The sequence below is a fragment of the Xenopus tropicalis genome, chromosome 10, assembly GCF_000004195.4.
Source record: "Xenopus tropicalis strain Nigerian chromosome 10, UCB_Xtro_10.0, whole genome shotgun sequence".
NCBI classification, from domain to species: Eukaryota; Metazoa; Chordata; class Amphibia; order Anura; family Pipidae; genus Xenopus; species Xenopus tropicalis.
Genome location: NC_030686.2, coordinates 51160779 through 51184315, shown reverse-complemented (window position 1 = coordinate 51184315; position 23537 = coordinate 51160779). Strand labels below are relative to the sequence as shown.

Sequence of the window (23537 nt, the reverse complement as noted above, 5' to 3'; positions counted from 1 at the left end):
GAGAGGTGCAGGGAGTGGGGGAGGACGGGGATGATGGAGCAGAGAGGTGCAGGGAGTTGGGGGGAGGGGGATTATGGAGCAGGAGGGAGGGAGTGGGGAGAGGACGGGATGATGGAGCAGAGAGGTGCAGGGGAGGTGGCGGGGGGATTATGGAGCAGAGAGGGGACAGGGAGTGGGGAGGGGATTATGGAGCAGAGAGGGGCAGGGAGTGGGGAGAGGACGGGGATGGATGGAGCAGAGAGTGTGCAGGGAGTGGGGGAGGGGGATTATGGAGCAGAGAGGGGCAGGAGTGGGGGGGGGATTATGGAGCAGAGAGGGGCAGGGGTGGGGAGGTGATGGAGCAGGAGGGGCAGGTCGTGGGGGAGGGTGATGGAGCAGAGAGGGGCAGGAGTGGGGGGAGGGGGATTATGGAGACAGAGACGCATGGGGGGGGCACGGGGGTGAGGGAGCAGAGAGGGCAGGGAGTGGGGGCGAGGGGATTATGGAGCAGAGCGGAGGCATGGCGGTGGGACGAGGGGGTGATGGAGCAGAGAGGGGCATGGGTGGGGGAGGGGGTGATGGAGCAGAGAGGGGCAGGGAGTTGGGGAGGGATTATGGAGCAGAGAGGGGCATGGGGTGGGGGAGGGGGTGGATGAGCAGAAGGAGGGGGCATGGGGTGGGGGGGAGCGGGGTGGATGGAGCAGAGAGGGTGCAGGAGTGGTGGGAGGGGGATTATGGAGCAGAGAGGGGCATGGGGTGGGGCGGAGGGGGTGATGGAGCAGAGAGGGCAGGGAGTGGGGGGAGGGGGATTATAGACTTCACAATTAGTTTTTTTTATCCCTTTACCTAGGAATACGTGGGACAAATGATGCATTAAAGTGCAAGCTCTGGGGGGCATTTGAGGAATATTTGGTGTAAGCGGCTCAGGAGACTCGCACCCCGGTACCACTTTGCCTCTGGGGCAGAAAATGAAATCTCATGTTTCAAAACTTCCCAATGGCCGGCGCCCCCCCCATGCATTAAACTTTGCGGGGGGTTAGGGGAGCCCCGGGGGGCCCTGCACCCCCAGTCCCACCCTGGTTATTTGTGATCTGACACAAAAAGAGGGGTGTAAACCGGTCTGGACTGGGCGTGGTCTAATTCTTCCCTCAGTTGGTCTTTTTTATTTTACTTTTTGTTCCACAGCTCTCCAGTTTGGAACTGCAGCCGTAACCTGGTTGCTAGGGTCCAGTTTACCTTAGTAACAGGGAGTCATTTGCGATAGTGACTGATGTATGAATAGTAGGGGCTGGATAGAAAGGTAAATAATACACATTAATAACAATAACATTGTAGCCTGGCAGAGGAATATTTTCTTGGCTGCTGGGGTCAGTGACCCCCTTCTGAAAGCTGCAAAGAAACAGACAAATAACTAAAAATTATCAAAAATGAAGACCAATTGAAAAGTTGCTTAGAGTTGGTCATTTTATAAGAGGTTAGAGTTGAACTTGCCCTCAGGGCAGTAAGCGCCCCGCTCGGTAGGGGGCAGCCAATCACTCACGGTTCGGGGAATCCCAGTAGCGGCTGATACGTCACTAGTGACGGCCAAAGCTCCTCCCCTAATGCTTGGGGGTCCTGGCGGATTTAGGCGGCCTCTGCATTCGCCTGTGCGAGTTTCCGCACATTGTCATTGGGTCCTGACGGGCTGAGGCGGCCGTGGCGTGTGCCTGCTTACTGTGCTGCTGTCTCACAGGGAGTCTCCGGGATCAACATGTCAGAGGAAACCGAACGCTCCGATGGCCGCATTGTTAAGATGGAGGTGGATTATAGCAGCACCGTGGATCAGCGGCTGCCCGAGTGCGAGAAGATGGCTGGGGTGAGAGCTGAGTCACGGCTGCACCTATAGGCCCCTGCCCGGGGTGCCGGGTCTGTGTGTAATGTGTGTCTGTCCCCTGAAATGCATTACCCCCCCCCTTACCCCCAAACTGTATCCCCCCTTACCCATCTCTGCCCCCAAACTGTATCCCCCCCTTACCCATCTCTGCCCCCAAACTGTATCCCCCCCTTACCCATCTCTGCCCCCAAACTGTATCCCCCCCTTACCCATCTCTGCCCCCAAACTGTATCCCCCCCTTACCCATCCCTGCCCCCAAACTGTATCCCCCCCCCTTACCCATCTCTGCCCCCAAACTGTATCCCCCCTTACCCATCTCTGCCCCCAAACTGTATCCCCCCTTACCCATCTCTGCCCCCAAACTGTATCCCCCCCCTTACCCATCTCTGCCCCCAAACTGTATCCCCCCCTTACCCATCTCTGCCCCCAAACTGTATCCCCCCTTACCCATCCCTGCCCCCAAAACTGTACCCCCCCTACCCATCTCTGCCCCCAAACTGTATCCCCCCTTACCCATCTCTGCCCCCAAACTGTATCCCCCCCTACCCATCTCTGCCCCCAAACTGTACCCCCCTTACCCATCTCTGCCCCAAACTGTATCCCCCCTTACCCATCTCTGCCCCCAAACTGTATCCCCCCCCTTACCCATCTCTGCCCCCAAACTGTATCCCCCCTTACCCATCTCTGCCCCAAACTGTATCCCCCCCTTACCATCTCTGCCCCCAACTGCTATCCCCCCCCTTACCCATCTCTGCCCCCAAACTGTATCCCCCCCTTACCCATCCCTGCCCCCAAACTGTATCCCCCCCCCTTACCCATCTCTGCCCCCAAACTGTATCCCCCCCTTACCCATCTCTGCCCCAAACTGTATCCCCCCCTTACCATCTCTGCCCCCAAACTGTATCCCCCCCTTACCCATCTCTGCCCCCAAACTGTATCCCCCCCCCTTACCCATCTCTGCCCCCAAACTGTATCCCCCCCTTACCCATCTCTGCCCCCAAACTGTATCCCCCCCTTACCCATCCCTGCCCCCAAACTGTACCCCCCCTTACCCATCTCTGCCCCCAAACTGTATCCCCCCCTTACCCATCTCTGCCCCCAAACTGTATCCCCCCCCTTTACCCATCTCTGCCCCCAAAACTGTACCCCCCCCTTACCCATCTCTGCCCCCAAACTGTATCCCCCTTACCCATCCTTGCCCCCAAACTGTATCCCCCCCTTACCCATCTCTGCCCCCCAAACTGTATCCCCCCCTTACCATCTCTGCCCCCAAACTGTATCCCCCCCTTACCCATCTCTGCCCCCAAACTGTATCCCCCCCCTTACCCATCTCTGCCCCCAAACTGTATCCCCCCCCTTACCCATCTCTGCCCCCAAACTGTACCCCCCCTTACCCCAAACTGTACCCCCCCCTTACCATCTCGTGCCCCCCAAACTGTACCCCCCCTTACCCCCCAAACTGTACCCCCCCTTACCCATTCTCTGCCCCCCCAAACTGTACCCCCCCCTTACCCCCAAACTGTACCCCCCCTTACCCCAATCTCTGCCCCCAAACTGTACCCCCCCTTACCCCCAAACTGTACCCGCCCTTACCCATCTTGCCCCAAACTGTACCCCCCCTTACCCCAAACTGACCCCCCTTACCCATCTCTGCCCCCAAACTGTACCCCCCCCTTACCCATCTCTGCCCCCAAACTGTACCCCCCCTTACCCATCTCTGCCCCCAAACTGTATCCCCCCCTTACCCATCTCTGCCCCCAAACTGTATCCCCCCTTACCCATCTCTGCCCCCAAACTGTATCCCCCCCTTACCCATCTCTGCCCCCAAACTGTACCCCCCCTTACCCCCAAACTGTACCCCCCTTACCCCCAAACTGTACCCCCCCTTACCCATCTCTGCCCCCAAACTGTACCCCCCCTTACCCATCTCTGCCCCCAAACTGTATCCCCCCTTACCCATCTCTGCCCCCAAACTGTATCCCCCTCTTACCCATCTCTGCCCCCAAACTGTATCCCCCTCTTACCCATCTCTGCCCCCAAACTGTATCCCCCTCTTACCCATCCCTGCCCCCAAACTGTATCCCCCCCCTTACCCATCTCTGCCCCCAAACTGTATCCCCCCTTACCCATCCCTGCCTCCCCCCCTTCCAAGGCTGGCTGATGAATGCTTTGCTTGCCCCCCTATGTAGGAAGGTCGCTTACAGGAAGTGGTCGAGATCCTCCTCTCCCTGGAGAAACAGACGAGAACAGTAAGTACCACGGGCGCTATTGTCCTGGCCATTAACTGCCACTTTATCATTTTCCTTTCAATTCAACTTGCACTCTCCCCACTGCCTGGTTGCTAGGTGAAGTGCAACCCTAGCAACCAGGTAACTAAATTCCTTTATAAAAGTTCTAAAATAATGTTAATATTCCCTTTAGGGCTTGAAATAAATGCTCTGCTTGTATAGTATGCACACCAAATCATCCAATCAGCATTCTGTTTACAAGTCAAGCACCCTCTTCGTAGGGCTGCTGTATGCATTGGTGGAAGAGCTGAGATGCCTGCTCTGTGTGGCACCCTATTGAGAGGGCGGAGCCAGATAGTAACAAGGGGCGGTTCCCTCATATTTATGAGCGCGTGCGTCTCTTCCCACAGGCTTCTGACATGGTGTCGACCTCCCGAATCTTGGTGGCAGTAGTTAAGATGTGCTACGAAGCCAAAGAGTGGGACCTGCTCAATGAGAACATTATGCTTCTGTCTAAGAGGAGGAGTCAGCTCAAACAGGTAAGTGGGGGGGGCAGATACCAAGAGTATGGGGCGGGGCTGACACTGATCCTGCAACCTCCCTCTGTGCCCTCTCTGGCAGGTAGAGAATGGGTGGGGCTTCCTTTGTTACCTCCTTTTTGGGTAGAGACCAAGAGATTGGGTGGGGCTTCCGTCATGTGTGTTTGTGTTCCCTTTCCTCCTCCAATTTCCCCCCCCCCCACACCCCAAAAACTCGCATGTAGGCTATTCCTTGGAATAATAAGATGTCCTGTATTAGAGGTCAGGGTGCCTCGCTTTGTGACTGCTTGTTATTTAGGCATGTTGCTGAGCATTCTGGGTAATGTACCCCTCCACTGTCTGTGTGCCAGATGCAGTGTATAGATGCAATTCTGTATTGTTATGGTATAGATGGCACGGGGTATAGGTGCCAGGCAACATGCCGTGACCCTGTTCTTCTCTCCGTTCAGGCTGTAGCCAAGATGGTCCAGCAGTGCTGTCAGTATGTGGAGGAGCTCACAGACCTGCCCATCAAACTGCGCCTCATTGACACACTCCGCACGGTTACAGAGGGAAAGGTACGGCAATAATAGCGCCGGGGATTATTGGCAGCACCCGGCTAATCCTCGGAATGGGCGTTAATTAGGGCCGATATGAGTTATCCATATTCATCTTGATTTGTATCGAAAGCTGCAATGATTTCTCTAATGGGCTAATAACCTCATTCTCTTTATGTGAAAGTCTGCCCTCTACTGGGCATGTGAAACGGCGGAACCCTTTGCGGCAGCACAACCTGCTGCTCTGGCCGAGACCGCAGAACGTAAAACGAGACCCTTGGAGTAAATAGGGCAGCATTTGTCTAATCCGTATAAACAATATGTGTTGCACGCACAGAAGCAGTCGCTTGGCCCCCGGGAAGGGTTAATCTGGGGGTGAGATGTTTGCTCTGGAGAGAGAGATCTCTATTTTCCTATTCTCTAACTGCCCCCTTTATCTCTCATGTTGGCAGATCTACGTGGAAATTGAGCGCGCTCGCCTAACCAAAACACTCGCTGCTATCAAGGAACAGAGCGGAGATGTTCAGGAGGCTGCCTCCATTCTGCAGGAGCTACAGGTAGCTATCAGGTGTTTGTGCTAAAGTCACTGGGATCCTTCCTTCAGTCTGCTTCAAGCTATTGTATCTAATGGCTCTTTCCTTGCAATCCTAATGGGGCTGTTCCTGCTGAATTGTGCTTAGTACAGGGGAATCCCTATGTGCCATAGTTTTATGGTATCTCTCTGTACAGGCTATGAGCAAACTTAGGGGCTGTTCCTGCTGAATTGTGCTTAGTACAGGGGAATCCCCATGTGCCATAGTTTTATGGTATCTCTCTCTGTACAGGCTATGAGGGTGCTGTTCCTGCTGAATTGTGCTTAGTACACTAAAGTAATCCTACCCAAGCAAAATAAATAGAATTTATGCTGAAGTTCTATTTTAACCAGAGATCGTGAGCTCTGTATAAACAACTCCTTTCACTATTTGTTGGAGGCTAACAGATAAGCAGGAGACTATTATGCAGGAGGGAATGATTTCAGTTAATGGTTCATGTTATTTTTGGAGCTAAAGTTACTGAGCCCTAAACACTTTCCCACCTGCAATGGCTGTTTGTTGTGTGTGTCTGGACAGGTGGAGACGTATGGGTCAATGGAGAAGAAGGAGAAGGTGGAGTTCATACTGGAGCAGATGCGCTTGTGTCTGGCCGTTAAGGATTATATCCGAACCCAAATCATTAGCAAGAAGATAAACACCAAGTTCTTCAAGGAGGAGAACACAGAGGTAAATGGTTCCCTTTGGGCATCTGGTATTTATCTACATCATTTGCACCATATGACTGGGGGGTCCATACGTCTTGGTGCATCAGTGACTGATCGGATCAGCACCATTATTCTCTTGCATAACCCTGTCCCTTCTTGTCTTTCAGAAACCTAAGCTGAAGTATTACAACTTAATGATCCAAGTGGACCAGCACGAGGGGTCTTACCTGTCTATATGCAAGCACTACCGGGCCATCTATGATACCCCCTGTATCCAGGCAGAGAGTGACAAATGGCAGCATGTAAGTTCTGCGGGGGGGGGGCAAGTCCTGCTCATTTCACTGCTGGGGGTTTCTCTGGGTGTGGGGGTTCCTGTGCCGGTTCTGTTTCACGTGTGCAGTTCTGCGCATCTATTTGTGCTGAGGATGAAGGAAAGGGGAGTTGTGAGTATGGGGGGGACCTGCCCGATGCAGTCCTTACCTGTGGGCACATTCCCACCAATCAGATCCTTGCTGAAAGGCTATAATGATGGCCCAGCGTATGGACCAATGAGACCCCAATACGGACCTGTGTGTAACTGCTCCCCCGGGGGTTACATTGCATTGATTGGCCATTTTGCCCAGCTTTTCCAGGAAAGTCTGAGCTTGGGTTAAATCATTGAATGACAGAATTTCCTTACAAGAACCAGTTATTGGGGATACCCACAGAGAGGGGTGCTGCAAACTGCTCTCTTCTTTCCCGTAGGCCCTGAAGAGCGTGGTGCTGTATGTCATTCTGTCTCCGTACGACAACGAGCAGTCCGACCTGGTCCATAGGATCAGTGCTGATAAAAAACTGGAGGATATTCCCAAATACAAGTAAGTATCATTTAGTGACACTGCAGTAAAGTGCAGCCCCCTCTAATTATGGGGTCCTAGCCCACTGCTATATAAAGTAATGATCCCAGGGGGCAGGTAAGCAGCGCCCCCAGACTGATTGGAAATGTTGTGGCCCAATCACAACACCCCGTGGAACAGGTTCTGTTCTTGTGTCTGGGTTCCCTGGGGAGGGGGGTTCTGTTCTTGTGTCTGGGTTCCCTGGGGAGGGGGGTTCTGTTCTTGTGTCTGGGTTCCCTGGGGAGGGGGGTTCTGTTCTTGTGTCTGGGTTCCCTGGGGAGGGGGGTTCTGTACCCATAGTGACCTCGCTGTTTCCTAGGGATTTGCTAAAACTCTTCACCACAATGGAGCTGATGCGCTGGAGCACGCTGGTAGAGGATTATGGGAAGGAGCTGAGGGAAGGCTCCCTGGACAGCTCGGCCACCGATGTGTTTTCCTGCAGCGAGGAGGGCGAGAAGCGCTGGAAAGATCTCAAGAACCGGGTGGTGGAACACGTAAGGCTGCACTTTGTGTATTTTCATCAGGCAGATTGTGCATTGTACCCCGGCGGGTACGGGGTGGCAGGACTGGTGCCCTCTGCTTGCGTCTAACCAGGGCACCGCTGTCTCTTCTCTTGCAGAACATAAGGATCATGGAGAAATATTACACCAGGATCACTATGAAACGCATGGCGCAGCTGCTCGACCTCTCCGTTGATGTAAGTACCAGCAGATAATAGGGTTTGGGGGTGTTGCTGGAAGAGAGAGACACTGAGGGTTTGGGGGTGTCGTTGGGGGGAGAGAGAGACACTGAGGGTTTGAGGGTGTTGCTGGAAGAGAGAGACACTGAGGGTTTGGGGTGTTGCTGGAAGAGAGAGACACTGAGGGTTTGGGGGTGTCGTTGGGGGGGAGAGAGAGACACTGAGGGTTTGAGGGTGTTGCTGGAAGAGAGAGACAATGAGGGTTTGGGGGTGTTGGTGGAAGAGAGAGACACTGAGGGTTTGGGGGTGTTGCTGGAAGAGAGAGACACTGAGGGTTTGGGGGTGTTGGTGGAAGAGAGAGACACTGAGGGTTTGGGGGTGTTGGTGGAAGAGAGAGACACTGAGGGTTTGGGGGTGTTGGTGGAAGAGAGAGACACTGAGGGTTTGGGGGTGTTGCTGGAAAAGAGAGACACTGAGGGTTTGGGGTGTTGCTGGAAGAGAGAGACACTGAAGGTTTGGGGGTGTTGCTGGAAGAGAGAGACATTGAGGGTTTGGGGGTGTTGCTGGAAGAGAGAGACACTGAGGGTTTGGGGGTGTTGCTGGAAGAGAGAGACACTGAAGGTTTGGGGGTGTTGCTGGAAGAGAGAGACATTGAGGGTTTGGGGGTGTTGCTGGAAGAGAGAGACACTGAGGGTTTGGGGGTGTTGCTGGAAGAGAGAGACACTGAGGGTTTGGGGGTGTTGCTGGAAGAGAGAGACACTGAGGGTTGCACTGAACATAATATATAATATATTTTGCCCCGCAGGAGTCGGAGGAGTTCCTGTCCAGCCTGGTTGTGAATAAGACCATATACGCCAAGGTGGACAGGTTGGCCGGAATCATAAACTTCCAGAGGCCCAAGGATCCCAATGATCTTCTCAACGATTGGTCCCAAAAACTGAACTCCTTGATGGCTTTGGTGAACAAGACCACTCACCTCATAGCGAAGGAAGAGATGATCCACAATCTGCAGTGAGCCGCGGGGGGTGTGTGGCTCAGTAGGGGGGCCCAGCAGTGCATGTAGGGCCGGGCGTAGCATTCACGTGGCTCGGCGGCGCCGCTCTGCAGGGCAGGAATAGGATCTGTATAATATATTTTTTATGTTCCTTTCTAAGTGTAACAATACGGAATGGCTTTTTGTGTTATAATAAAATACTAATGTCCTCTTGGGTCGTCCCTATGAGGGTCCTGTATTTCCCCTGTGGTCCTGTTTGTATGTAGCTGGGCCCACACTGGCACAACTGTACCCACTGGCCTTCCTCTGTGCCATACACCACTCCCACTTTGGTCTTTAAAGGGCAAGAAAACCCATGTATAATATTCCTGCAGTGGCGCCCTCTCACACACTGCACCCCCGGCGCTCCCCACTATCTCATGTGCCTATATGTGTGCAACTGGGGGGGCAACCATCACCCATCAGAACCAGATCAGCTATAATTAATATTAAATGGATATAAAATACATGTGAAACGGGTGAGTGGGCTGGCCTGAGCCCCCCCCAAAACATTGTGTGCAGCCTGCTTGACACAATAAACAAAGGGGATCACCCCATGGAGCAATTCTGGGTGCAGGGTCTGTGCCCATTGGGTCAAATGGGATTTAGATCTCTGCAGTCTCTGTGCCCATTGGGTCAGATGGGATTTAGATCTCTGCAGTCGCTGTGCCCATTGGGTCAGATGGGATTTAGATCTCTGCAGTCTCTGTGCCCATTGGGTCAGATGGGATTTAGATCTCTGCAGTCTCTGTGCCCATTGGGTCAGATGGGATTTAGATCTCTGCAGTCTCTGTGCCCATTGGGTCAAATGGGATTTAGATCTCTGCAGTCGCTGTGCCCATTGGGTCAGATGTGATTTAGATCTCTGCAGTCTCTGTGCCCATTGGGTCAGATGGGATTTAGATCTCTGCAGTCGCTGTGCCCATTGGGTCAAATGGGATTTAGATCTCTGCAGTCGCTGTGCCCATTGGGTCAGATGGGATTTAGATCTCTGCAGTCGCTGTGCCCATTGGGTCAGATGGGATTTAGATCTCTGCAGTCTCTGTGCCCATTGGGTCAGATGAGATTTAGATCTCTGCAGTCTCTGTGCCCATTGGGTCAGATGGGATTTAGATCTCTGCATTCTCTGTGCTCATTGGGTCAAATGGTATTTAGATCTCTGCAGTCTCTGTGCCCATTGGGTCAGATGGGATTTAGATCTCTGCAGTGTCTGTGCCCACTGGGTCAGATGGTATTTAGATCTCTGCAGTCTCTGTTCCGATTGGGTCAGATGGGATTTAGATCTCTGCATTCTCTGTGCTCATTGGGTCAAATGGTATTTAGATCTCTGCAGTCTCTGTTCCGATTGGGTCAGATGGGATTTAGATCTCTGCATTCTCTGTGCTCATTGGGTCAGATGGGATTTAGATCTCTGCAGTCTCTGTGCCCACTGGGTCAGATGGGATTTAGATCTCTGCAGTGTCTGTGCCCACTGGGTCAGATGGTATTTAGATCTCTGCAGTCTCTGTTCCGATTGGGTCAGATGGGATTTAGATCTCTGCAGTGTCTGTGCTCATTGGGTCAAATGGTATTTAGATCTCTGCAGTCTCTGTTCCGATTGGGTCAGATGGGATTTAGATCTCTGCATTCTCTGTGCTCATTGGGTCAAATGGTATTTAGATCTCTGCAGTCTCTGTTCCGATTGGGTCAGATGGGATTTAGATCTCTGCATTCTCTGTGCTCATTGGGTCAAATGGTAGTTAGATCTCTGCAGTCTCTGTTCCGATTGGGTCAGATGGGATTTAGTTGCAGTTTGTGCAAAAATGGGGCAAGAGGGTAAGTAAAACGGGTATGTATTTTGGATGTAGTTTGGCCACAAAGTTGCCATCACAAATTGGCCATGATCCAGTCAATCGTACCCCGACCTGCCCCGTTAGCCCTGGACTCCTGCCTGGCAGCCCGGTTTGGGCAAATGAGGCAGGAATACTGAGCATCGTGGGAAATCATCCCTATAGCGAAACTATTCATCCGTCAGTGCAAGGAAACTGGTGGCAAATTCCATGGCATGTAAAGTGACTCCTTAAAGGGCATATAAACCCAAAAATACAATTTATTCTAATGATAAAAGGTCATCCTTAGCAACTTTCCAATATTAATTTATAATTGGAGGTTTTAAAGTTATTTCTACATGTATAAGCCATTGAAAGCAGTGTGTCCCTTTCTGTTTCTGCACTGCTATTACTGATGCCTACAACCTACCCCCCCCTAATAATTGGTCTCTACCACCTGAAATAACCGATCCCTACCCCCAGTACAACCGATCCCTACCCCCAGTACAACACCACCCTACCCCCCCCTAATAATTGGTCTCTACCACCTGAAATAACTGATCCCTACCCCCAGTACAACCGATCCCTACCCCAGTAACAACCAATCCCTACCCCCCCCCTAATAATTGGATCTCTAACCACCCTGAAATAACTGATTCCTACCCCCAGTACAACCGAGTTCCCTACCCCCCCCCCCCCCTAATAATTGGTCTCTACCACTGAAATAACTGATCCCCCTACAACCGATCCTACCCCAGTACACCATCTACCCCCCCCTAATAATTGGTCTCTACCACCTAAATAATACGCCCTACCCCAGTACAAACCGATCCCTACCCCCCCTAATAATTGGTCTCTACCACCTGAAATAACTGATCCCTACCCCCAGTACAACCGATCCCTACCCCCCCCTAATAATTGGTCTCTACCACCTGAAATAACTGATCCCTACCCCAGTACAATACGAGTCCCTACCACCCAGTACAACCGATCCTCTACCCCCCCTAATAATTGGTCTCTCCACACTGAATAACTGATCCCTTACCCGCCAGTACAACCGATCCCTACCCCCCTAATAATTGGTCTCTACACCCTGAAATAACTGATCCCTGCCCCCCAGTACAACAGATCCTGCCCCCCCCCACCAGTACAACAGATCCCTGCCCCCCCCAGTACAACAGATCCCCTGCCCCCAGTACAACAGATCCCTAGCCCCCCAGTACAACAGATCCCTACCCCCCAGTATCACCGATCCCTGCCCCCCCCCCAGTACAACAGATCCCTGCATCCCTACCCCCCCAGTACAACAGATCCTGCCCCCCCCCAGTACAACAGATCCCTGCCCCCCCCAGTACAACAGATCCCTGCCCCCCCCAGTCACACAGATCCCTACCCCCCCAGTACAAACAGATCCCTACCCCAGTACATACAGATCCCTGCCCCCAGTACAACAGATCCCTGCCCCCCAGTACAACAGATCCCGCCCCCCAGTACAACAGATCCCTGCCCCCCCAGTACAACAGATCCCTGCCCCCCCAGTACACACAGATCACAACAGATCCCTGCCCCCCCCCAGTACAACAGATCCCTGCCCCCAGTACAACAGATCCCTGCCCCCCCCAGTACAACAGATCCCTACCCCCCTATATTGTCTCTACCACCTGAAATAACTGATCCCTACCCCCCAGTACAACCGATCCCTACCCCCCCAATCATTGGTCTCCCTACCACCATGAAATAACTGATCCCTGCCCCCACCCCAGTACAACAGATCCCCTGCCCCCCCCCCAGTACAACAGATCCCTCCCCCCCAGTACAACAGATCCCTGCCCCCCAGTACAACAGATCCCCTACCCCCCCAGTACAACAGATCCCTACCCCCCCAGTACAACAGATCCCTGCCCCCCCAGTACAACAGATCACCTGCCCCCCAGTACAACAGATCCCTACCCCCAGTACAACAGATCCTGCCCCCACCCAGTACAACAGATCCCTGCCCCCCCCAGTACAACAGATCCCTGCCCCCCCCAGTAACACAGATCCCATGCCCCCCCAGTAACAACAGATCCCTACCCCCCAGTACAAAACCAGATTCCTGCCCCCCCCCAGTACATACTAGATCCCTGCCCCCCCAAGTACAACAGATCCCCCCCCCAGTAAACAGATCGCCTGCCCCCCAGTACAACAGATCCCTGCCCCCAGTAACAACAGATCCCTGCCCCCCCAGTACAACAGATCCTGCCCCCCAGTACAAAGATCCCTGCCCCCCAGTACAACAGATCCCCTGCCCCCCAGTACAACAGATCCCTCCCCCCAGTACAACAGATCCCTGCCCCCCAGTACAACAGATCCTGCCCCCCAGTACAACAGATCCCTGCCCCCCCCAGTACAACAGATCCCTGCCCCCCAGTACAACAGATCCCTGCCCCCCCAGTACAACAGATCCCTGCCCCCCAGTACAACAGATCCCTGCCCAGTACAACAGATCCCTGCCCCAGTACAACAAGATCCCTGCCCCCCAGTACAACAGATCCCTGCCCCCCAGTACAAACAGATCCCTGCCCCCCCAGTACAAACAGATCCCTGCCCCCCCAGTACAACAGATCCCTGCCCCCCAGTACAACAGATCCCTGCCCCCCCAGTACAACAGATCCCTCCCCCCAGTACAACAGATCCTGCCCCCCAGTCAACAGTCCCTGCCCCCCAGTACAAACAGATCCCTGCCCCCCCAGTACAACAGATCCCTGCCCCCCCCAGTACAACAGATCCCTGCCCCCCAGTACAACAGATCCCTGCCCCCAGTACAACAGATCCCTGCCCCCCCCCAGTACAACAGATCCCTGCCCCCCAGTAACAACAGATCCTGCCCCCCCCCCAGTACAACAGATCCCTGCCCCCCAGTACAACAGATCCCTGCCCCCAGTACAACAGATCCCTGCCCCCCCAGTACAACAGATCTGTATCCCTGTGTAAAGCCCCAGCGGCAGTGATTCCCCCCAGTGCCAGTGCCAGTGCCAGTGCCAGTGCCAGTGCCAGTGCCAGGCCGGTGTGGCCCCGGGAGGCAGCCCGCTAGGCCCATAACATCGGCACCAGAGCCCCTCCCCCTCAGCCCTTCCCGGCATGCACCGCGGGCCCTGACAGGCCGATCCAAGATGGCGTAGAAAGTAATGACAGGTAAGTGCGGACTCTCCCCGGGGCCCTGCCCCCCCCCCATGGCTCCCCCCTTGCCCGGTGTAACCTGCGCGGCCCCCCGCCACCCCCCGGCCCGCCCCCACCCCCACCCCGCCCGGACACCGAGACCGGAACCGCCGCGCCGAGGCCTAGTCTGTCCCGCTCCCCCTGCCCCAGTGTGTCCGGCCTGCAGCCCCCGGCCCTCTCCCCCTGCCCAGTGTGTCCGGCCTGCAAGCCCCCGCCCCTCTCCCCCTGAGCCCCAGGTGTCCGGCCTGCAGCCCCCCGGCCCCTCTCCCCCTGCCCCGTGTGTCCGGCCTGCAGCCCCCCGGCCCCTCTCCCCCTGCCCCAGTGTGTCCGGCCTGCAGCCCCCCGGCCCCTCTCCCCTGCCCCAGTGTGTCCGGCCTGCAGCCCCCGGCCCCTCTCCCCTGCCCCAGTGTGTCCGGCCTGCAGCCCCCGGGCCCCTCTCCCCTGCCCCAGTGTGTCCGGCCTGCAGCCCCCCGGCCCCTCTCTCCCTGCCCCAGTGTGTCCGGCCTGCAGCCCCCCGGCCCCTCTCCCCCGCCCCAGTGTGTGTGTCCGGCCTGCAGCCTCCCGGCCCCTCTCCCCCTGCCCAGTGTGTCCGGCCTGCAGCCCCCGCCCCTCTCCCCCTGCCCAGTGTGTCCGGCCTGCAGCCCCCCGGCCCCTCTCCCCCTGCCCCAGTGTGTCCGGCCTGCAGCCCCCCGGCCCCTCTCCCCCTGCCCCAGTGTGTGTGTCCGGCCTGCAGCCCCCGGCCCTCTCCCCTGCCCCAGTGTGTCCGGCCTGCAGCCCCCCTGCCCCTCCCCCTGCCCCAGTGTGTCCGGCCTGCAGCCCCCAGGCCCTCTCCCCTGCCCAGTGTGTCGGCCCTGCAGCCCCCCGGCCCCTCTCCCCCTGCCCCAGTGTGTGTGTCCGGCCTGCAGCCCCCCGGCCCCTTCCCCCTGCCCCAGTGTGTCCGGCCTGCAGCCCCCCGGCCCCTCTCCCCTGCCCCAGTGTGTCGCCTGCAGCCCCCCGGCGCCCATCTCCCCCTGCCCCAGTGTGTCCGGCCTGCAGCCCCCGGCCCCCTCTCCCCTGCCCCAGTGTGCCGGCCTGCAGCCCCCGCCCTCCCTGCCCCAGTGTGTCCGGCCTGCAGCCCCCGGCCCCTCTCCCCGCTGCCAGTGTGTCCGGCCTGCAGCCCCCGGCCCCTCTCCCCCTGCCCAGTGTGTCCGGCCTGCAGCCCCCCGGCCCCTCTCCCCCTGCCCCAGTGTGTCCGGCCTGCAGCCCCCGGCCCTCTCCCCCTGCCCCTCCGGCCTGCAGCCCCCCGGCCCCTCTCCCCCCTCCCCTGGTCCGGCCTGCAGCCCCCCGGCCCTCTCCCCTCCTGCCCCAGTGTGTCCGGCCTGCAGCCCCCGGCCCTCTCCCCTGCCCAGTGTGTCCGGCCTGCAGCCCCCCGGCCCCTCTCCGCCTGCCCCAGTGTGTCCGGCCTGCAGCCCCCCCGCCCTCTCCCCCTGCCCCAGTGTGTCCGGCCTGCAGCCCCCCGGCCCTCTCCCCTGCCCCAGTGTGTCCGGCTGCAGCCCCCGGCCCTCTCCCCCTGCGCCCCCCCAGTGTGTCCGGCCTGCAGCCCCCCGGCCCCTCTCCCCCTGCCCCAGTGTGTCCGGCCTGCAGCCCCCCGGCCCCTCTCCCCTCCCCCAGTGTGTGTCCGGCCTGCAGCCCCCGGCCCCTCTCCCCCCTGCCCCAGTGTGTGTGTCCGGCCTGCAGCCCCCTGGCCCCTCTCCCTATAGCCCCCCTCTCCCTGCAGCCCCCTGCCCCTCTCCCTGCAGCCCCCTGCCCCTCTCCCTGCAGCCCCGCCCCTCTCCCTATAGCCCCCGGCCCTCTCCCTATAGCCCGCCGGCCCCTCTCCCTGCAGCCCCCCGGCCCTCTCCCTGCCTCCCCTGCAGCCCCCCGGCCCCTCTCCCCTGCCCAAGCACAGTCCGGCCTGCAGCCCCCCGGCCCCTCTCCCCCTGCCCCAGTGTGTCAGCCTGCAGGAGTGTAAGCCCCCCGGCCCCTCTCCCCCTGCCCCAGTGTGTCCGGCCTGCAGCCCCCCGGCCCCTCTCCCTGCTCCTCCCCGCACTCACAGCGCCAGGACTGCCCGGGCATGCACTGGAAAGCCACCGGGGCTGAGGGAGAGGGGCTGTAGTGCAAGGGAGCCGGCTGTAACTAATAGTGCAAGTAGTGCCTACCAGCCTGGGCTATTAGTGCAATGGAACTGCTGTGTTTGTGCAAGGGAACCTGGGCTGTTTGTATAGTGGGAGGGTACCCAGGGCCCTGGGGAAAGGGGATAGTAGTGCAAGGGAAGGGGGTAGTTTGGGAAAAGGGGTAATAGGGCGGAATACGTGTAGCGTGTGTTTATTTGGACACAGAGCTGCCAGAGGGTGCCCTGCTGGGTACAAAGTATTGCTACCGTGCCCACCGCCCTGCTGGGTACTAAGTATTGCTACCGTGCCCACCGCCCTGCTGGGTACTAAGTATTGCTACTGTGCCCACCGCCCTGCTGGGTACTAAGTATTGCTACTGTGCCCACCGCCCTGCTGGGTACTAAGTATTGCTACCGTGCCCACCGCCCTGCTGGGTACTAAGTATTGCTACCGTGCCCACCGCCCTGCTGGGTACTAAGTATTGCTACCGTGCCCACCGCCCTGCTGGGTACTAAGTATTGCTACCGTGCCCACCGCCCTGCTGGGTACTAAGTATTGCTACCGTGCCCACCGCCCTGCTGGGTACTAAGTATTGCTACCATGCCCACCCCCTGCTTTGCCCTTTTTTACCCCCCCCCCCCCGTCATTTGTGGTCCATTTTAGGTTTTGCTCAGCCTCTCTCCAGTTTGGCGCATAGAGAGTTATGTGGTTGCTAGAGTGGCAGCTCCTACTTCCCCTAGCAACCAGGCAGTGATCTGAGTGAATGATTGGGAGACACAAGGCTTAGAGACAGGGGCTCAGTAATAAGGTAACAAAGGCAATAAAAAATTTTGTGATTGGTCACTAGCGAGGAGATCATTGTCCAATCACAAATTGTCTCAGAATATCCCTGTAGAATGGCAACGGTTAATGTGTTGCTCTTTTAACCCTGTGAGTACTGGCCTTGCCACAGCACTGTAAGGGTTAAGGCTGCCCCTCCAAGCCATGTCCCTAGTGTTTGGGCAAGTATATTGGTGCTCATTGGCTCCTAAGCTCCCCGCTTGCCTTTGGCTGTAGTGGACACAGGCTTATCCAATCATGGGAAGCCTCGGGCTCTCGAGTTCCAGCACCCCACTTGGACCGGGTCTCCTAGGGCCCACCATAGAACCCGATACTGTAGGCCCAGTTTGATCAGATTTGATATATCCTTATGGGCTGATGGGAAATCTCCTAGCATGGGGCCCACCAGCAGATCCTCTGCTACTTTGATAGGCCAGTCTGACCCTTCTGGGCTGTGGGGCGTTATGGTGGGGGCAGTTCTCCAGGCTGAATGAACCTGTGGGGCATTGCCCCCTTCCCAAGGGCATCACAGCAGTAGGAGGTGGGGTTGTAAGGGTAACCTATTGCCCCTTATATTGCTTGTTTGGGGCACATGTTCCAGACGCACACCCGCAGCCCATACAGGGAATGTGGTGATGGTACCGACCCACCCCGGGCATTAATATAGGTTCCCCCGTCCCTACTCACTGGGGCAAGAGCAGCTGCTGGGATGAGGGCAAATTCTGTTGCTCGGAGTTTGAGGGGCAGAAACTGCAACTCCCGTATATCAGGGAATCAGTAGTCACTTGAGTGTGCGCAGGAGCCCCCTACTGGGGGGGGGGGGTGCCCCCATGTCACTCTGCTGTACCCGGCGGCTCTGTGCATCAGGGAATCAGTAGTCGCATGTGTGTGCGCAGGAGCCCCCTACTGGGGGGGGGGGGGTGCCCCCATGTCACTCTGCTGTACCCGGCGGCTCTGTGCATCAGGGAATCAGTAGTCGCATGTGTGTGCGCAGGAGCCCCCTACTGGGGGGGGGTGCCCCCATGTTACTCTGCTGTACCCGGCGGCTCTGTGCATCAGCCCCTGCTTCTGCCCAAAAATAGATGAAAGGTAGGGCACTCTATAATTATATTAGAAAAATTCTATTTATTTACATGAAAAGAACCCAACGCGTTTCGATCCCCACCAAAAAGGAAGGTCTTGGTCAGGAGCAGACAGAATGGCGGCCCCTGCTTGTGCCAGTAGTGCCCAAGTATCCATTGTCTCATGAGTCGGACCCACCGCTGTTCTGCTGCCTGTGCCCAACTTGTGGCACTGCTGTAATGTACCCGCTCTTCCTATTGGCACTCGGGCTGTAGGTCACGCTCTGATTGGTTAGAAAGTTTCTTGTATACAAATGAAAGTGCAGTTGGCCTCTGACTCCCAATAGAAACTTCTGAAAACCCAATGAGCTGCTCCAATGTTTAATGGCAGTTTGCGGGCATTACCTCCCTGCCAATGGGCTTTATCCTCAGGCTCGCCCCCTACAGTTGCACCCAGTAGTGAGTGGCACCGGCAGGGCACTGATCTTGTTGGTATGGACCAACCAGTGTTACTCACTGAGGCCCAGCCTTTTCTCCTTGTAACGGAACCACTTGTAAAAAACTGATCTGTATCAGTGTTTCCCTTAGACAGTACAGTATGGGGGTACAGCTTATTGTGTGCCCAGAACATTCCCTCTCTGTATATTTGTATTTATACATATGGGTAGGGGGTGCCATAGTGTTTCCCTTAGACAGTACAGTATGGGGGTACAGCTTATTGTGTGCCCAGAACATTCCTTCTCTGTATATTTGTATTTATACATATGGGTAGGGGGTGCCATAGTGTTTCCCTTAGACAGTACAGTATGGGGGTACAGCTTATTGTGTGCCCAGAACATTCCTTCTCTGTATATTTGTATTTATACATATGGGTAGGGGGTGCCATAGTGTTTCCCTTAGACAGTACAGTATGGGGGTACAGCTTATTGTGTGCCCAGAACATTCCCTCTCTGTATATTTGTATTTATACATATGGGTAGGGGGTGCCATAGTGTTTCCCTTAGACAGTACAGTATGGGGGTACAGCTTATTGTGTGCCCAGAACATTCCTTCTCTGTATATTTGTATTTATACATATGGGTAGGGGGTGCCATAGTGTTTCCCTTAGACAGTACAGTATGGGGGTACAGCTTATTGTGTGCCCAGAACATTCCTTCTCTGTATATTTGTATTTATACATATGGGTAGGGGGTGCCATAGTGCTTCCCTTAGACAGTACAGTATGGGGGTACAGCTTATTGTGTGCCCAGAACATTCCTTCTCTGTATATTTGTATTTATACATATGGGTAGGGGGTGCCATAGTGTTTCCCTTAGACAGTACAGTATGGGGGTACAGCTTATTGTGTGCCCAGAACATTCCTTCTCTGTATATTTGTATTTATACATATGGGTAGGGGGTGCCATAGTGTTTCCCTTAGACAGTACAGTATGGGGGTACAGCTTATTGTGTGCCCAGAACATTCCTTCTCTGTATATTTGTATTTATACATATGGGTAGGGGGTGCCATAGTGTTTCCCTTAGACAGTACAGTATGGGGGTACAGCTTATTGTGTGCCCAGAACATTCCTTCTCTGTATATTTGTATTTATACATATGGGTAGGAGGTGCCATAGTGTTTCCCTTAGACAGTACAGTATGGGGGTACAGCTTATTGTGTGCCCAGAACATTCCTTCTCTGTATATTTGTATTTATACATATGGGTAGGGGGTGCCATAGTGTTTCCCTTAGACAGTACAGTATGGGGGTACAGCTTATTGTGTGCCCAGAACATTCCCTCTCTGTATATTTGTATTTATACATATGGGTAGGAGGTGCCATAGTGTTTCCCTTAGACAGTACAGTATGGGGGTACAGCTTATTGTGTGCCCAGAACATTCCCTCTCTGTATATTTGTATTTATACATATGGGTAGGAGGTGCCATAGTGTTTCCCTTAGACAGTACAGTATGGGGGTACAGCTTATTGTGTGCCCAGAACATTCCCTCTCTGTATATTTGTATTTATACATATGGGTAGGAGGTGCCATAGTGTTTCCCTTAGACAGTACAGTATGGGGGTACAGCTTATTGTGTGCCCAGAACATTCCCTCTCTGTATATTTGTATTTATACATATGGGTAGGAGGTGCCATAGTGTTTCCCTTAGACAGTACAGTATGGGGGTACAGCTTATTGTGTGCCCAGAACATTCCCTCTCTGTATATTTGTATTTATACATATGGGTAGGAGGTGCCATAGTGTTTCCCTTAGACAGTACAGTATGGGGGTACAGCTTATTGTGTGCCCAGAACATTCCCTCTCTGTATATTTGTATTTATACATATGGGTAGGGGGTGCCATAGTGTTTCCCTTAGACAGTACAGTATGGGGGTACAGCTTATTGTGTGCCCAGAACATTCCCTCTCTGTATATTTGTATTTATACATATGGGTAGGGGGTGCCATAGTGTTTCCCTTAGACAGTACAGTATGGGGGTACAGCTTATTGTGTGCCCAGAACATTCCTTCTCTGTATATTTGTATTTATACATATGGGTAGGAGGTGCCATAGTGTTTCCCTTAGACAGTACAGTATGGGGGTACAGCTTATTGTGTGCCCAGAACATTCCCTCTCTGTATATTTGTATTTATACATATGGGTAGGAGGTGCCATAGTGTTTCCCTTAGACAGTACAGTATGGGGGTACAGCTTATTGTGTGCCCAGAACATTCCCTCTCTGTATATTTGTATTTATACATATGGGTAGGGGGTGCCATAGTGTTTCCCTTAGACAGTACAGTATGGGGGTACAGCTTATTGTGTGCCCAGAACATTCCCTCTCTGTATATTTGTATTTATACATATGGGTAGGGGGTGCCATAGTGTTTCCCTTAGACAGTACAGTATGGGGGTACAGCTTATTGTGTGCCCAGAACATTCCCTCTCTGTATATTTGTATTTATGGATATTGTCACACAAGTCACAGGCTGGGCTGGGTTACTACCTGCATGTTAGTATGTTGCCTGAATGCTTTCACTTCTGCACTGGAGCAGCAGATCATTTTAAGTTCCCCTTTAAGCTGATGTGGATATTGTTAGTGTTCCTTATCGTTGGGCCCCGTGAGTGCGAGTATCAGGGACCTGAGAAGCCCCCACTCTCACCCGTCTCAGAGGCCATCTTTGCGTTACATAGGCAGCCATTAAGGGAATGTTGGTAGGGATTTGGCACTGGCGAGGGGCACTATTGTGTGTGAGTGCCAGCTGTTGTTGGTTCCCTGCCATGGGAGAGAGGCATTCTGGGACATGCCCAGGGCTGAAAAGATAATAAAAGGGCTTTATAGAAAAGAAGGAGCCAGTAAGGGTGTTTACCCCTTTATTCTGCCCCATTACTGCACCCTGCCCCCCTACGTTTAGCTGCAGGTGTGCGGAGTCGCTCTCATTGGGCAGTGAGGGAAATGATTGTATTGGGTGCCGGTGATTGAATAGGGACCATTGTATGAGCCCAACTAGAGGTACCCCTAATACTGTTATACAGGGGTGCTCTACATGCCCTGGGCTGCTCTCCTCCCACTGTGTAGGAAGCTGCTGGGCCTAGACTGAAGCTTAAAGGAAAACTATACCCCCAGAATGAGTACTAAAGCAGAAAGTTTATATTATGGGAAGTGACCTATTAAAGAATCTCCCCAAACTGGAATATATATATCAGTAAATACTGCCCTTCTACAGCCTTGCCCTTGAGCCGCCATTTAGTGATGGGCTGTGTGCTCCCTCAAAGATCAGCTGACAGGAAGTAATACAGCTGTGTGCTCCCTCAGAGATCCGCTGACAGGAAGTGATGCAGCTGTGTGCTCCCTCAGAGATCCGCTGACAGGAAGTGATGCAGCTGTGTGCTCCCTCAGAGATCTGCTGACAGGAAGTAATACAGCTGTGTGCTCCCTCAGAGATCAGCTGACAGGAAGTAATACAACTGTGTGCTCCCTCAGAGATCAGCTGACAGGAAGTAATACAGCTGTGTGCTCCCTCAGAGATCCGCTGACAGGAAGTAATACAGCTGTGTGCTCCCTCAGAGATCAGCTGACAGGAAGTAATACAACTGTGTGCTCCCTCAGAGATCAGCTGACAGGAAGTAATACAGCTGTGTGCTCCCTCAGAGATCCGCTGACAGGAAGTAATACAGCTGTGCGCTCCCTCAGAGATCCGCTGACAGGAAGTAATACAGCTGTGTGCTCCCTCAGAGATCAGCTGACAGGAAGTAATACAGCTGTGTGCTCCCTCAGAGATCTGCTGACAGGAAGTAATACAGCTGTGTGCTCCCTCAGAGATCTGCTGACAGGAAGTAATACAGCTGTGTGCTCCCTCAGAGATCAGCTGACAGGAAGTGGTGCAGCTGTGTGCTCCCTCAGAGATCAGCTGACAGGAAGTGATGCAGCTCTTACTGTAACAGGAAGTAGTGTGGAAGCAAAATACAGAACTCTGCCCATTCATTGGCTGATGGGGCCTAGCATGTATGTGTGCCTTGGCTTGTTTGTGTGCACTGTGAATCCTATGATCCCAGGGGGCGGCCCTTAATTCTTAAAATGGTAATTTCCTATTTAGGATTACCTAATAGCACATACTACAAGTATCGGACCCCTTATCTGGAAACCCATTATCCAGAATGTCCCAAACTAAGGTATTATGAATCCTTATTGGAGCCAAAACAATTCTATTGGGTTTAATTACTGTTTAAATAATTTTTTTAGTAGATGATCCGAATTACGGAAAGACTCCTTATCTGGAAAACCCTGGGTCTCAAGCATTCTGGATAACAGGTCCCATACCTGTACTAGAAAAGTATATTTTTATTAAAATGTTTTTTTTAGATGAAGCAGGGTTTTACATATGAGCTGTTTATGCAATATATTTTTATAGAGACCTACGTTGTTTGGGGTATAGTTTCCCTTTAATCAGTGGTTTTGCCCTTGTGTTATCCACTTGGGTGAAGTAGAATTGCCCCTTTAGCTACACCTAAAGCCCCAGTGTAGAGGTGCCCCTCAGAGAGCATTGTTGGCTTGTGTTGGACTCACTGATTGGCTGTGTTTGTTTCTCTGATGATGTTGGGTAATGCTTGCGGTGGGGTTCAGCTTCCCAGACATGACATGTACCCCGACTTGTGATGGGTGGTACCAGAGAAACAGTGCATGCTGGGTAATTCAGTAGGTGAGGGGTGGATGTACCCTGACATGTGATGAAGGGGTTTGAGGCCTTTGGATAAAGTATGATGGGTAATGCCCTAGGGGCAGGGGTGGCTATGTACCCAGGCTTGGCACAACAAGGCTTAAGGCCAATGGGTGATGCTAGGGAAGCAGTGCATGCTGGGTAATTCAGTAGGCGAGAGGTGGATATACCTTGACATGTGATGAAGGGGTTTGAGGCCTGTGGATAAAGTATGATGGGTAATGCCCTAGGGGCAGGGGTGGCTATGTACCCAGGCTTGGCACAACAAGGCTTTAGGCCAATGGGTGATGCTAGGGAAGCAGTGCATGCTGGGTAATTCAGTAGGCGAGAGGTGGATATACCT

At 54.2% G+C, this 23537-nt stretch overlaps 2 protein-coding genes across 4 annotated transcripts in view; both read left to right on the top strand.

The window, feature by feature from the left end:
- Positions 1–1590: 1590 nt before the first annotated feature.
- On the top strand, positions 1591–9178 carry psmd12 (proteasome 26S subunit, non-ATPase 12). The gene is made up of 11 exons (NM_001016001.3): positions 1591–1834; positions 4042–4101; positions 4491–4619; positions 5069–5176; positions 5608–5712; positions 6265–6414; positions 6560–6694; positions 7137–7249; positions 7587–7761; positions 7887–7964; positions 8752–9178. Exons 1-11 carry the CDS (start codon positions 1772–1774, stop codon positions 8959–8961), a joined length of 1326 nt encoding a protein of 441 aa, NP_001016001.1. The 5' UTR covers positions 1591–1771; the 3' UTR covers positions 8962–9178.
- Positions 9179–13860: 4682 nt separating this feature from the next.
- Positions 13861–23537, top strand: part of helz (helicase with zinc finger) — a 52117-nt gene continuing 42440 nt past the window's right edge. For 2 of the 3 annotated variants that reach the window (XM_031893984.1, XM_031893983.1), the window contains exon 1: positions 13861–13961. The gene's annotated coding sequence lies outside the window, so the exon portion shown is untranslated. 3 annotated transcript variants of the gene reach the window in all.

Bases quoted from the DNA above. Each gene is read 5' to 3' on its own strand.
- psmd12 (NM_001016001.3), top strand. From the start codon at position 1,772: ATGGAGGTGGATTATAGCAGCACCGTGGATCAGCGGCTGCCCGAGTGC. The intron at 5,177-5,607 runs GTACGGCAATAA...TCATGTTGGCAG, and splicing joins GCACGGTTACAGAGGGAAAG to ATCTACGTGGAAATTGAGCG. The intron at 7,250-7,586 runs GTAAGTATCATT...GCTGTTTCCTAG, and splicing joins GAGGATATTCCCAAATACAA to GGATTTGCTAAAACTCTTCA.